This window comes from Poecilia reticulata, chromosome 5, assembly GCF_904066995.2.
Source record: "Poecilia reticulata chromosome 5, P_reticulata-male-v2, whole genome shotgun sequence".
In the NCBI taxonomy this organism is placed as follows: Eukaryota; Metazoa; Chordata; class Actinopteri; order Cyprinodontiformes; family Poeciliidae; genus Poecilia; species Poecilia reticulata.
The window spans coordinates 18662503-18677196 of record NC_088834.1 but is presented as its reverse complement, the minus strand read 5'-3'; the positions used below and the strand labels follow the sequence as shown (position 1 = coordinate 18677196).

Genomic DNA, 14694 nt, shown 5'->3' with positions numbered 1-14694 from the left:
GTAATAAAAAGGCTGGGGACCACTGATTTAGCACATGCTAGTAGCAACACGAAGGATCAGAACTTTTACTGTTACAGTTATCGTTCGGAAACTACCGTAATCAGTTCAGTTAAATCTAATCTTGGCAACTTTTTCAACCATAATAAATGTGATATTCAATTGACCTGTTATGACTCAAATTTTGGGTGCATGGAAAACCTAGAGCGGCAGATATATCTGCGGCTTATAAGTGTATGTTTACTGGTTTTAAAAAAAAAAACAACTTTGGGGTTTGGCTTATAGTCCAGTGCGGCTCATAGTTCGGAAAATACCTACTATAATCCTTCCTGGATTTTTTTTCTGTGAAGAACCCAGAGAGGGATATTTGCTTATTATTTCATTAATAGTGTTATTATTTATTTCCTGACTTGTTCTGTGAAGAACCCATGAGAGGGTTATTTGGTTATTATTTCATTAATAGTGTTATTATTTATTTCCTGACTTGTTCTGTGAAGAACCCAGAGAGGGTTATTTGATTGTGCTTTCTGGAATACAATATATTTTTACATTTAGGCACTCCTGCTATCGTCACACTTTTTCTGTTACAAACTGACTCCGGCCCCCAGCAGAGAAGGGTATAGTTATGTGGCCCTCACAGGAAAAAGTTTGGGGACCCCTGGTCTATTGGGATACAGTTGCACCTTCAAAAAGAACTTTATTGTGCAACTTTATTATATAAAATCTACAGTTTGAGCTTACAGCGTGTGTCTTTACAGGAGACAATCACAGGTCATGAACTTTCTACTCTCATCATGCATTGCATGACTCAAAGAGGCATTATTATGACAGAAATCTATGAAATAAAAAAAATGAAATTGCACATTTTAAACATAAACTAAAATTGTTTAACCAAATGCTAAATTAAATAAATACTTGACCAATGAAACCAATATACCTATTCAGGACACATTATAACATTCCTAATATATTTTCAGCACTTTGTATTGGACTAACGAACTGTTGTCATTTAGTTTGGCATTCTTAGCCAAACTAAATGACAACAAAGTCTTTATCATTTAATTCCAACAATAATGGCACCGTAAAAAAAATAATTTTCTTGTAAAACATCAAACTTTTTTTCATTAAGGATGTAGGGTGAAATAAATGACCTAAACAAGACATGAAATTGGGTCCAGTTTCACTCAATGACCAACTTGTTGAAACTGGCACATTTGATCACTTGGATCATTCCTGGACAATCAGCTCAACTTTGCTGAAAACACTGACCATATTTTTAAGAAATGTTCTCAGAGACTCTATGTTCTAAGAAAACTTAATGATGTCGGGGTCACTCAACTAGAGGTTATGTTGAGAGTGTTGTACCTTTTCATCTCCCCGGTTGGTTTGGTCACATGAGCTGCAGACTGAAAGATTTTAAGAAATGTTTGAATGATAGGTAAAATAGGTAAAATAGCAGATAGATAGTAGTCAAACTACAAAAGGTCTGTCTCAACTGTTGGCTGAAAGAACATGGAAGACGGCAAGAAATATTTTAGCAGATAGCATACATCCTCTTTTTCAACAGTTTGAACCTCTGAGCTCATGAAGGCGTTATAGCGTCCCTCTGGAAGCTAAGAACATTTATAAGAAGTAATTTATTCCTAGTGCAAGAAGCATTCTTAACCATAATAAATGACAACATTTACCTATCGCATGAGGTGTTTTATCCTTAGCAACAAATTATTGATATTATCATTCTATGAATGGGTTATTTTATAGCTTTAGAGTCGAATGAACATTTCCACCAAGATGGACAGAATAGTTTTATCTTTCCCAATATATAGAATCAATATAAGACTTGACCAATAAAAAGGCTTTCAGAAAAATATATGTGACTTTTCGCTTACATTTGTTTAACAACCCTGGTTGTTTGTTCATTTGTTTATTGCCTTTTGCTTAAGTTTCTTAAAGAAAAAGAAGAACATTTCTCATATGTGGACTCCCTGATATTTTAATATATGTACATTGTAAATGTTTTTTATTATAGTTGATCATGTTGCTTTTCATGTCTCATTTCTTATTCCTCATATAATTGATGAAAATGTATATATATCATACTATATTATATTACTGTATATATAGTATGTATTACATATAATGCATGCTATATAGTATGCATGTATAGTCCATTTTCTAATTCCATTGCTGATAACATCGTATTTTAAATAATGAGTAATGGCACCATTGCACTTCAGAACTGAGGGGGGTGATATTTTCTCTCAGTGTCATGTTGGGTTCAAGTCTTTTGACCCAAGTCCACAACAGTGGAGGGCAGACAGGCAAGTTCTTGTGAGGAAGGGGGAGGAGCCAGCACACCTGTCATTGATGATAGCCAGCCATGAAATGAGAAACTGTCAGAGAAACTTAATCCGAGAAGGAGATGGACTTGGGCAACCAGTGGGTAAGATTCACAGCATCATGAGGGAAACCAGAATGCCAGGAACTTGGACTACACAGTGGGTAAAATCCAAGGCGCCACGAGGAAACACCATAACTGGCAAACACTGTTATTCGTCAAGTGCTGGCAGCCCGGTCCTCATGTACTTCTAGATCAGTGTTTCTCAACCCTGGTCCTCACCGCCCCCCTGCTCTGCATGTTTTAGATGTGTCTCTATTCCAGAACAGTTGATTCAAATGATTGCATGACCATCAAGTGGTGCAGAAGCCTGTTAATCACCCAGAGATACAATTCAGGTGTGTAGCAGAAGGGAAATACCTAAGACATGCAGGACAGGGGGGCGCTGAGGACCAGGGTTGAGAAACAGTGTTTTAGATGTTCCCCTGCTTCAGATTATTGCAATTCAGCAAAACCCTGTTAATCAGCCATCAATTGAAATCATGTGTCTGGAAGCAGGGGAACATCTAAAACATGCAGGTCAGTGCGCCTTGAGGACCAGGGCTGGGAAACACTGTTCTCGATGTCCAGGGTGGATTGATCATAGGTGTGCTGCATCAAACAGCCCGCACGCCCTCCAGGTAGGAGCAGCCTCTTGGCACCATCTGGTGGATGATGAAGGAAGCAGCAGACAACAAAGACTCCCCACAAAGAAAAAAAATCCAGTTCCCAACAGTCATAGGTGCGGTAACTAATGTTTATTATTGAAACATTATAATAGTAATATCACTACAAAAATTATTATATTTTTGTTTTTGTTTGTTTAAAGACAGAAATTAGAATATTAAGGAAAGCATCAAGGTGGGTGAGAATGTTAAGGTGGAAAGTCCTGGTTGTTAAACACTTAAAGATGATGTCTCATCTTTTCTCAGTGCACTGTCCAATATTGACGTAGAATGGTCAGAAACTGTCTCAGTGGAGTAGAAAACATGCTTAAAGAGACAGAGATGAGCTGCTGGTAAGTCAGCCATTTGGGGATTAGTAGGGTTGGCCTTCCACCGTCTGCAGTGTGGGCATTTAGACTGATGATGTTGAACTGCTTCTTGGCTTTGCAGTATCCAAAAGCTTCAGCGAATTTTGGCAAACAGCCGTTCAGGACCGGGATGGCACAACTGTCGGTCATAATCCTGTATCAGCAGTCTGGTGAATGGGTGGTGCAGATCTAGAACAATTAGATGTACTGCTCCAAACTCTAGATCACTTGTGTGCCTCAGACTGCCACCTATCTTGATTTCTCCTGCTTCTTCCAACTGTGGTGCTAACCTGTGGTGGCAACCGGCTTACCCAGTATAAGATGTTTGATCTCATCAGGGAAGCTATCAGTTTGCATCTTACTGACAATTTGTCTCCACTCTCCACAAATTTAAATCTTTCCCGACTGCAGCTTGTCGACTCCGCACAGAGGAATCGAACTGTTCCTTCCAGACTAGGTAGGTCTCAGATTCTGGGTGGGGAATGTGGTAGTCGAAGTTGTACCACGAAAGGCTGATTTTCATAGTTCTGAGGGTTCCTTTTTGAACCCTTGAAGAGGGTAAGAAAGAGGGACCTTGGCTCCATTTGTTTGTCTCAGACAATGCCTCTAAGGTCTTACCCCGAGTGATGTTGTCAACTGCATTGTTAGCTGAATCTACATAACGCCAAGATTGTGAATCTGTTAGGTCTTGAACCGGAGCCACATGGGTGCCCACAAATACTATATAGCGACATGAGTCTGAAAGTATCCATCTTATGCTGCTCTGGAGCAGCATAAAAATGGCTCTGCAGGTTTCAACAGTGATCAAAAACAAAAAAACATTTCCGCTTAAAGCGGTCAACCGAAAGTAGACTCGCCCTCTCACTAAAGTCACCAGATGAGCAGCAGGTCATTTTACAATCACTACCAACATCACGTGATCCAGAGCTACACCTGTTCACCACAGGTGCTATATTTTGCAGTGCCAGATGAGTTTTTCAGTGAGGTTTATTTACAGCAGATCAGAGAGGAAATAGATACAGAGCAGAGGGGGGGAACCATGCAGCAACGGTCCCAGAATCGGGAATCAAACCCCAGACAGATGCGTCAAGGACTAATAAGCGGCCACTCTACCTCAATACCATGCTCTATCCAGCTGGCAGTAGGATTTGAAGCATAATCTGCTTCAAATCCACTTTTCAATATTATCTGATTGTTTTTTACATTGTTCTGGTAAAAAACCTTTCTCATCAGATCCAAGACTGCTGCAGACACGCTCATGATCGCCAAGGCCAACAATCCCCTGCAGTATCCAACACAGGGGGTGGAAGTACGGCCCCTGAAAACAATCAAAATCCCAGGTATTACTTTACCCGACATCTTTACTCATGTTGTGTAAAAGTCTTGAGTCATTTCTCATTTCTTAAATATTTGGATTCAAGAAGTCTGACTTTCATTTAATCTTTTAAAGTATTTTCAGTCCAGTTTCCAGATTTCAAAAGGGCGCTCCAAAACTCTAAACCAGTGCGACTGGTGCTCTGCAACAAGAGATTACCACATAAGAGCCAATATCGCAAGTTATGCATTATGCAGAGAAAGAGGCGAATGATCTCTGTGGTCTCAGTTAGAGCTGCACCGATTGTTTCCTGCCGATCACCGATTACTGATCTGTTAAAAATCCTGACCTGCCGATTCCGATTTTGTCTGAAACCAATTTTTTTTGTCTTCAATGTTGCTAAATATAGCAAAAGTTGATGAGTTGCCAACAATGTGGTGACTATTGTTAATTGTAAACATATAGACATGATCTGGTGGGCTGGTCAGTTAGTCAAACGCTCACACAGCAGGGAAGACAGTAGTTGAATTAAATACCTTTGCAGAGGTAAATAAGATCGGCTTCACATGTAAAAATCGTCCAATCACCATTTCCCAAAATTAGGGAAATTGGCTGGCCAATAAATTGGTGTCAGTGTATAGAGACAATTACTTAAAGCAGAGCCTGTCTATCCATCCATCTGGGTGTTCATGCATTGTTCTGTTCATTCATCCTTTGCTAGTCCATCCATTTTACCACCAGTCTGTGTGTGTGTAATGTCAGCAGATAAGTTTTCTGAAATACATGCAAGTAATGATGAGACAGGACAACGGGATGGTGCATCTTTAGGTCTTATCGCTCATATTTCATTAAATATTACAAAGATGAGACATTGATGGTATATTAATAAAAATCAACTCAGGAGTATTGCATCTATCAAGATTTACAACCAAAGCAAACAAAGTAGGAGGACTAAGCTGTGTAAGACCTCAATACATCCTGATTGATTATTGAAAAAAAAGTCTGAATCAATAGTATGAAGAAATAATTGTTGTTTTTTCCCCAAAAAACTCAGTCTAAAGCTTATTGTATCTTTTCACTAGTGATGGGCAGATGAAGCCTCATTGGGTGTCCCAGCCAGCATACCTAGGTGGGCCCCATATGGGGAAAAGGATAGGTTTGCATGGGTTTACCCATATAGGGACCTACATGGGAAAACCCATGTGGGACCACCATGGAAACCGTGGACAAACCCATATGGGACCCATATTGTCTGCTCTCCTTTTCCCATATGGGGTCCACCTAGATATGCTGGCAGGGGTGTAGCACATTTACCAAACTGACAACAGTGTGTTGGAACTGTGTCACTTGCAGTGGCATCTGCTGGACTTAAAAAGTCATTGCAGGCAAATTCAATAAAGACTGGAAAAAGACAGAACAATGTTCAATCAAGTTTTTATTTAGAATCAGCTGCTGTAACAGCTTGGGTCAAACAATTTCATTGTAATTAGGGTGATTTGCAAGAACATTAGAATACAAATAAAAACAATTAACAATCATGATAAACCTGAACTGGGAGCAGATGGCTGAGCTGTACCTCCAGTTCAATCGCCTGCTTTCAGGAAACACCAGGGCTTCTCACGGGAGTGTTAACCGATTCGTCCCCCTCATGCCGAGCATGTTGATGCCTCAGCATTGTGGAAGAGCTCCGGTTACAGAAAGACAAAACCTGGGAGCAAATCCTAAATTTTTCACCTGACAATATACATAAAAGTTAATCCATGTAAACCAACTCAAATGTCTCATGGAAAGGAATTTGGATAATCCATAAGAAAAATGATCAAAAGTGGAAATGAGCACAGAATAATAATTTACTTTATTCTCCGTGATAAGATCAAAATTATCCCACACAGGAGAAAACTTCCTTGTCCTTAGTTGATCCACGTTGGTATTCAAATACGATCCAAAAACAAACATAAAGAACACAAAGCATCTCCACCCAACAAAACCCACAATTATGTCGACACAGTTTCTCCCTCATGAATACAATTTTGCACAGTTTGTGAGTGAAGTAATCTTTACAACTGACTGAGAAATTTCCCAAAGCAGCATGTGTTGCTGTTTTGAAAAACTGCAAACTCCTGCAAGTCAGCTTAAAACAACTAACGGTCCTTATTGTTTCAGGCTTGGCCTTGCACGACCTTCCCAGAGACCATTACACAGTGAGTATCCTCCTGTTTTATTTTCTGCTGTCCAGATTTGTGGATTTCTGCCACTTTTTCCATTTTATTTTCTATCCTGCTGCAGATAAGCATCACTGCCACACTAGGAACACTAAATGTAGCAGCAGAAGTGGAGGGAGTGAAAATAAAAGGTGATGGAGGGATGCATATGAGTCTGACCAGCAGTTTGCTGCTGAACTTGAACAGACAGCTGCAGTTTGTCACCTACACAAACACAAAATATCATCCCAACACTGCAGACACAGGTAAGACCTCTTCACATTTAGAATGGGGGATTGATAAAAATATTGGCAAATCAATTAGTTTTCCCCATTTTTATATTTGTTTAAAATTCTCTTTCAGTTTGCAGAGAATGAAGTTATTCTAAGATGGTTTATGATGGTTTGATCCTTGATATTTGCTGGATTATAAATAACCATCACCATGTTTTCTTTTTTTCCTGATTGTGATGTTTTAGTCAGAACACATCTGAACTAGTTTTAAAATGAAAATCAGACTAAAACTAGGTTTCTATAATAGCTTCAAATCAAATTAAAATTATGGACTTTGCTTACCAGACAACTAACAACTGCTGAACTCTATCTGACATCGAAGGTGGTTGAATATTCAGACTGAAATATTCCAGATGCAATTATATGGCTACGAAACTGATGTTGCTCTGCTTGCTCGGTTTTTGCACTGCCTTTTTGGAACCTCTCATTGCACATCCTCTGAATCTACAATTTGTCGATCTGGTCAACTGGTCTCTCAATGCAGTTGATCAAATTTTCTCAAGGAGAAAACTGGGCACATGAGAGCCAACTTGTCCTGCAGGCACATGCTTCTTGGATTTATTTGGATCCATGATAACAAGATTTCTGCTGTTTGGAGTTGGCAGATACCTGGCTTATCAACAAATGTGTGATGGGTTGGGCCGACTAGCAGGGGTGAAAGTAGTTTTAAATTCTTGGGGGTACTATGACAAAAAAAAAAAAAAAATATATATATATATATATATATATATATATATATATATATATATAAAAATTCCCTTCTCACCCTCGGCGGGTGGTCTGTTTCATCCTCTGAGCTCGGGTCCTCTACCAGAGGCCTGGGAGCTTGAGGGTTCTGTGCAGTATCTTGGCTGTGCCTAGAACTGCACATTTCTGGACTGAGATGTCTGATGTTGTTCCTGGGATCTGTTTGAGCCACTGCTCCAGTTTGGGGTGACTGCCCGAGGGCCCGATGACCACAGCACCACTGTGGTCTTCACCTTCCAGGTCTTTTCCAGTTCCTCCCTGAGGCCCTGGTACTGCTCCACTTTATCATGCTCCTTTTTCCTGATGTTCTAATCACTTGGTATTGCTACATCCACGACAACGGCTTTCCTCTGTTCTTTATCCACCACCACAATGTCCGGTTGGTTCGCCATTACCATCTTGTCTGTCTGGATCTGGAAGTCCCACAGGATCTTAGCTCGGTCATTCTCCACCACTTTTGGGGGTGTTCCCCACTTTGATCTTGGGGCTTCCAGTCCATATTCTGCACAGATGTTCCTGTACACTATGCCCGCCACTTGGTTATGTCGTTCCATGTACGCTTTCCCTGCCAGCATCTTGCACCCTGCTATTATGTGCTGGACTGTCTCAGGGGCCTCCTTGCACAACCTACACCTTGGGTCTTGTCTGGTGTGGTAGATCTGAGCCTCTATTGCTCTGGTGTTTAGGGCCTGTTCCTGGGCGGCCAGGATGAGAGCCTCTGTGATGTCCTTGAGTCCAGCTTTCTCCAGCCATGGTAGGTTTCCTGACATCAGCCACTTCAGTTATTTGTCGTGGTACATCCATGTAGGGCTTGTCCTCCATGATGGTACTTCCAGCACCTTGTCTTCTGTTCCCATTGCCTGAGACATTCGCTGAGCACATCGTCTGTTGAGGCTTTGTCCTTGATGTATTATGGATCTTGGATGTTTCATCCTGGACAGTGGCTCTCACACTCATAGTCCTCTGCCTTTATATATATATATATATATATATTATTATATATATATATATATATATATATATATATATATATATATATATATATATATATATATATATATATATATATATATATATATATAAAATCTGGGTAGCCCCTTGAATTGCTACGGAATAAAGCTGTATTTCCTTCAGCCCACTGGCTGCAATGTTGACACCTTGAGATGCCATGAGACCTAAATTCTGAACATCATGGCATGGAGTGCATCCCAGTTTTCCATGTCTGGCATTTAACCATTCATTTTAGCTTTTAAACTGGTTCTATTGATCCTGTGCCCAGACAGAGGGATAATCAGTAGCCCAGCATCATGACCTGTTTGTTCTGAAGATCCTGCAGCTTCCACTTCTCTTCCTAACATGGCGCCTCCTCACCCTGACTCTCATACTGACAGGAGGAACCACAGAGCTCTGTTAGGTTAAAAGCACATCTTCTGAAGTTGGGATATTTTTCCTCCAACAGGTTCCAGAGGAATCACCTCAAACCAGATGTTGGACTGGATTTTATTTTAATGTCATTTGTGAATGTTAGAGCCTCATTTTCAACAGTGGAGCTATAAAGGTTGAGAAAGGTTATTATTTTGGAGAAAATCTCATCAACATCAATATTTCCACTAAATAAAAGGCAAAAAAAATTTGTTTGATAAAGAAAAAGCCTCTCAGACTCTGAGTCCGACAGCACCAAACAATTTTTTTAATATTAGACAATTAATTTAATTTCACATAGTTATCGTAATAGATGCCATTTGTTTGTTAAATACTTAATGAAACGTATTTACCATGTTTGATGTTTGTTGTAAATGACTATAGGCTATAGTCACAAAGAACGAGGTAATTAGTCCAAGTTTGTCGTTTATTGAATGTTCAGAAACTACAGCGGCTGTGATGCGCTAAGACAAAGGAAAACAAAGGTAAAACATCCTGAACAGGTGATCAACTCTAAACCACTCGCACCTTTTTACTCTGTCATTTAAGCACACCCGTTGCCATGGCAACCTCCTGCGCTCCACAAGCCGACCAGAGGTTAAAAAAACATAGTCAATACGGTATTAGGTTTGCAGGCTTGATATTTATTTTGCGATTATTAATAATAATCCCCTCCCCTGAACACAGCGGTGGTTGATTAGTTAATTTTAAACTCCTGCTCTGCTAGTTATTTTGGTAATGGAACCGAAACGCACAGAATTGCGCAACACCTTGTAGAAACAATAATCACTGAGATTATTATTGTTGGGTCAACAAAACATTTTAACATGTTTGGTTGATTTTTTTTGTTGTTCTTTAATAAAGTTTCGAATGTTTTAAGCCAGCCAGAGGAGGACGTGCTGCACTCAGTGTACTGGCTTCGTTCAGTTTGTCACCTAATGCCGAGATCGACTCAAAATCTTCCACGATCGACATACTGCACCGCTGCTCTAGCAAACCATGAACAGTTCAGAAACAATATGAAAAGGGAAAAAAGTTATTTATTAACTGATTAAGTCGTGTTTTAGATTGTTCTTGGAAAAACTAATCAGTCACGGCTAATTAGTGGGTGAACTCACGGCTGCACAGTGAATCCACTGACTCTTTACAGCAGACAGCCGCTCCCCTCTCTTGCAGGTACTGCTTACCCCCACTAAATCTTTTAGGGGTACGCAGTACCCTGCCGTACCCCCTTACTTTCACCCCTGCCAACTAGTGAACACTTAGAATGGTTTGCTGTGGGACAGAGGCACAAGTTGGACGTGATTCCTACTGAAATTCATAGGCCAGCTGTAGCTCAGTAGCGGGATGGAATCGATCTCGGAGAAGTTGTTAGTTTCAGTCTGGCAGAACGGTCACACTATTTTGGATGAAACACCCCCCTCAGCGCACAGCGTTCATTGTTGTTTTGTTTTTTTTCCATTCATCCATACCGCTTCCCTCGCTCCCCCTGCAATGGCACGGCGCCCCCCTCCGCCCCCAGGGGGCGCGCCGCACAGTTTAGGAACCTCTGCTTTAGACCAACATTTAGCTTTATACTTTTTAGATCATTACTTTTATAAACTATGGAGTACCTATCATTTTAGAACTCAATCCAAACTCTGGTTATGTACAGTGTTGTTGGTGGGACTAACCAACCAACAAGATGGTTGGTTAGTCCATACGTTGACATAACCAGTCAATTACGATTGTCTGAAGAATATATTTTCCATTACTCTCTGGTACTTGTTCATAACTTACAGTGTGTGAAGATACAGCAGCCTGAGTGTCTGATCAGCTGAATGCACTTCCTGCCAGTAAGGGTTAGAGCTAGGACGTTCAATATCGGTAAGAGAGAGTTAAACAAAATTCAAACACTTGTTTTTGAATATTTCATACTGTTCAAATGCATCTCTAAAAGCACAAAGGAAAATGTACCAGTCCATAGTGAGTGGATGTGAACTTTTTAATTAGCACTGCGTTTGGAGGTGTCATTATTTTCCAAAATAGAGAGAAAACAAATTACATTTTTGTTGTGTCCCTTAGTGGAGTTTAAGACAGAAAGTCATCAAGCTGCCTTCACCATCAAGATCCGTCATGGAGTAACTCCAAAACTTTACGACACTGGACCTAAGGAAGGTACAGTAGCATCATCTTTTTATCTGTCACAACCAAACCAGTGGTTTCTGCAGGAAGAGTGTTTAACATAAAATCGGTCTGTCCTCTGCAGAGTACGTCAGCAAGATTGTTACCGTAGTGACAAAGACCTTCCTGCGTTATGAAAAGCTTCAAAACCTTATTGACAGCATCAGAAAATACTATCCCACAGTCAGGATAGTAATTGCTGATGATAGCGAGAACCCAAAAACCATTTCTGGGCCTTACATAGAGCAGTACATCATGCCTTTTGGGAAGGTAAGCAGGCTGGTCTTTCTCTGCTGTTGCAGCTAATTCTCTCTGAGACTGTAAAGCTCAAACCTCTTGTGTCATAGGGTTGGTTTGCTGGACGAAACCTGGCCATTTCCCAGGTCACGACCAAATATGTGCTTTGGGTGGACGATGACTTCTTCTTCTCGCCCAATACCAAGCTGGAGAAGTTTGTAGATGTTTTAGAGAGGACCACTCTGGATCTGGTTCGTGCCCTGGAAGATAAATCGTTGCTCAAAATGAGTCTATAAAGTTTTATCTCAGAGATTTGACTCCATGTTTTCCATTCTTGTGTCTTTGTAGGTTGGGGGTGTAGTAGGTGGTGGGACCTTCAGACAAACCATCTCCATCGAGCCAGGAAAGGAAGACGGAGACTGCTTGCACATCAGAAGAGGATTTCATCACGTAATTGAGGAATTTCCTCACTGCGTTGTGACGGATGGGGTCACTAACTTCTTCATGGCTCACACAGATAAACTCCGGCAGGTCGGCTTTGACCCCCTCCTCAACAGAGTAGCTCACATTGGTGAGTACAGTAAAAGCACTGAGGTCAGATTTCTTATTTAATCAGCAAAGCATGTGGCTTTTATGCATTTCTGAATCATTTAAACAACAGTTGAAGACACAAAGCTGACTAAAAGTAGGGTTCACTGTAATTTTGTAGAGATTAAAGTGAACTACTTTATCTTTTCAACAATATCAGATTTATTTGACATCATTTTGGCTTGAAAAGTCAAAGTGATTAATTTTTTTGATATTCTGAGTTCTCTTTACTTATGTATATATATTTTTTAGAGTTTTTCATCGACGGTCTTGGATCTCTCTATATTGGCTCCTGCGATGACGTCACCATCAATCACCAACCCAAAGTCCATCAACCACTGGCTAACCAGACCTACAACGAGAATATGTACAACAAGTTTCGCCACCCTTCGACCTTCTCTGACTCCCAAAATATAAAATACGGCCTCATGTACTTCAAGAACCGTTTGCAGTGCCAGACTCGTAATTAGCATTCAGATCTCTCCTGGTCTCTCTGAAAGTTTGTCTGTTCTTCCTGAATCTGCAAAGACAATTTCTCCACCCTGCACTGGCAGATAAAACTTGTGGCAGCTTGGGATTTATTCCGGAAGGATGACAGAAATCTGGTTTCACGTAGACAGTCTTATTTTTAGGCCCGATCAGCTAAAGCTTTGCGACGGCCTATTGCATTTGAAGGATTTCTTCTTTTTATTTTTCTGCCACTTTACGTGGCTTTTTGGATGCCTTAATAATATACTCAAAAACTCACCAAAATTCTGCCCTGCATGAAATTCTTGGAGTCGAATCGCAAGTGGTACTCTGCAGCGTTTCCATAGACTGAAAGTTAATCAGTCATGTTACAAAACGGCCTGTAAATATTAGAAATGTTACAGTAATTGGCCTAAGAACCAAGAAAGGCTGTCAAACAGCATCTTGCTGATCATTTCAACGATAAAGAAATAATCCTGTGTGTAATGTAATGAATGATTATTTGTTGTCAGATTCAGGTTTAAATTTGGACATTTAACCTTTTAAGAATATAATATGTTATTCAAGTGTTTTATGATAAATTTGCTGAAGAACAGTGTGAGCACATCGACATCTGTGAATCCAGGTGGACTGTTAGTTCCTACAAGTAGTGGGTTATTTTGTGCATCAGCTCAGGAAAACAGACCTTACACCTGCAGGTAAAGAGGGAAGAACTGAAGAGATTCTTGGGGAAGATTATTGTGTGATGATTTGTTCGGGGTATTCTCTTTACAAAAACTGTTGCTGGGGGTAAAATCGCTGATCATTTCGGGTGTTTTATTGTTGGATGTTCTGAGAAGTGTGATCCGAAAGATATACCTTTGTATTCAATATATATAATTCTTTTTGCACTGGCTTAATCCTTCACATACAGATCTATGGGAGAGATTTATTATTAACAATTATTATGTTTAATGTGTTTGTAATCAGAAAAAGCAGGTAACCTCAGTTAAAGATGATCAGAGTTTAATGAAGGATGTTGACTTAATGGTGTGAAGTGTCAGACAGAGTTTAGGGGAAAGGCTATGAAAATGAGACACTGAAAGGAGAGCAAGAACAATCAACCAGAGCACGAGAGGCATGAACCCCGGCAAAAGAAACCAAGGAAAGGAATGTGTTGTTCGAGAAACAAATGGTCAGACCAAGGGAGAAACTGAATCCGCTGATGATGATGGTAGGAGCAAACTGTGCTGGTGGAAAGTGATCTTTAATTGTTCCCAGTTCAAGAACCCTTAAAGTCCACTGCAGAGTTGAGGGACTCTGGCTTTCCTTCCAACCAGTCAACTGTCTTACATCTGAACAGACTAAAAAGGCCTTAAAACAAGATGAAGAGGATCCAGGAGCTGCAGGAAAAGCAGAAGGCTGCTGCATTCAAGTAAATCACCTTAAGGATCCCCAAAATCTGCAGTTCTAAATTGTTCCTCTTCCATCATCCAGGGCCTGGGAGACCCCAGTATTCACATGGAGGTAAAGGCTCATCAGACCTTCATCAGTCAGTTCTGTGAGTCACATCCTGCTGGGACTCTTCCTTCACCATCAGGCCGATACTGGGGCTCCAATTCCATCCTCAGTCTCTCAAAGTCTCCTTTTAGTGCTCTCAGTTTCAGAAGTAGGGAAAGGTGTGTTACAGTTGATTTTACCATATATTCCACTGATTTAATGTTGGTACCTGATTGCTGCTGCTGGATTAAGCTGTTACTGGCCTCTGAAAAGCATTACTAAATAAAAATAATCATGCAGAATTAATTAGTGGACATTCAATTAATGTGTCACTGTGATGTTCTTTTATGATGGTAAAATAGCCATTTTTAAAA

The 14694-nt window shown here is 40.3% G+C and overlaps 1 protein-coding gene across 1 annotated transcript; it reads left to right on the top strand.

Annotated features, from left to right (window-relative positions):
* The first annotated feature begins 2258 nt into the window (after positions 1–2258).
* On the top strand, positions 2259–14691 carry LOC145551713 (beta-1,4 N-acetylgalactosaminyltransferase 1-like). Its single transcript, XM_081607223.1, has 9 exons — positions 2259–2440; positions 4641–4747; positions 6886–6923; positions 7009–7189; positions 11450–11542; positions 11634–11818; positions 11896–12036; positions 12134–12356; positions 12626–14691. The coding sequence occupies exons 2-9, from the start codon at positions 4666–4668 to the stop codon at positions 12841–12843; spliced, it is 1161 nt and encodes a 386-aa protein (XP_081463349.1). The 5' UTR covers positions 2259–2440; positions 4641–4665; the 3' UTR covers positions 12844–14691.
* The last annotated feature ends 3 nt before the right edge of the window (positions 14692–14694 follow it).

What these genes read in the sequence shown, in the direction of transcription:
- LOC145551713 (XM_081607223.1), top strand. Translation starts at nt 4,666, where the DNA reads ATGATCGCCAAGGCCAACAATCCCCTGCAGTATCCAACACAGGGGGTG. An exon ending in AGAGGACCACTCTGGATCTG is followed by an intron (nt 12,037 to 12,133) that starts GTTCGTGCCCTG and finishes GTGTCTTTGTAG; the next exon opens with GTTGGGGGTGTAGTAGGTGG. An exon ending in CAACAGAGTAGCTCACATTG is followed by an intron (nt 12,357 to 12,625) that starts GTGAGTACAGTA and finishes TATATTTTTTAG; the next exon opens with AGTTTTTCATCGACGGTCTT.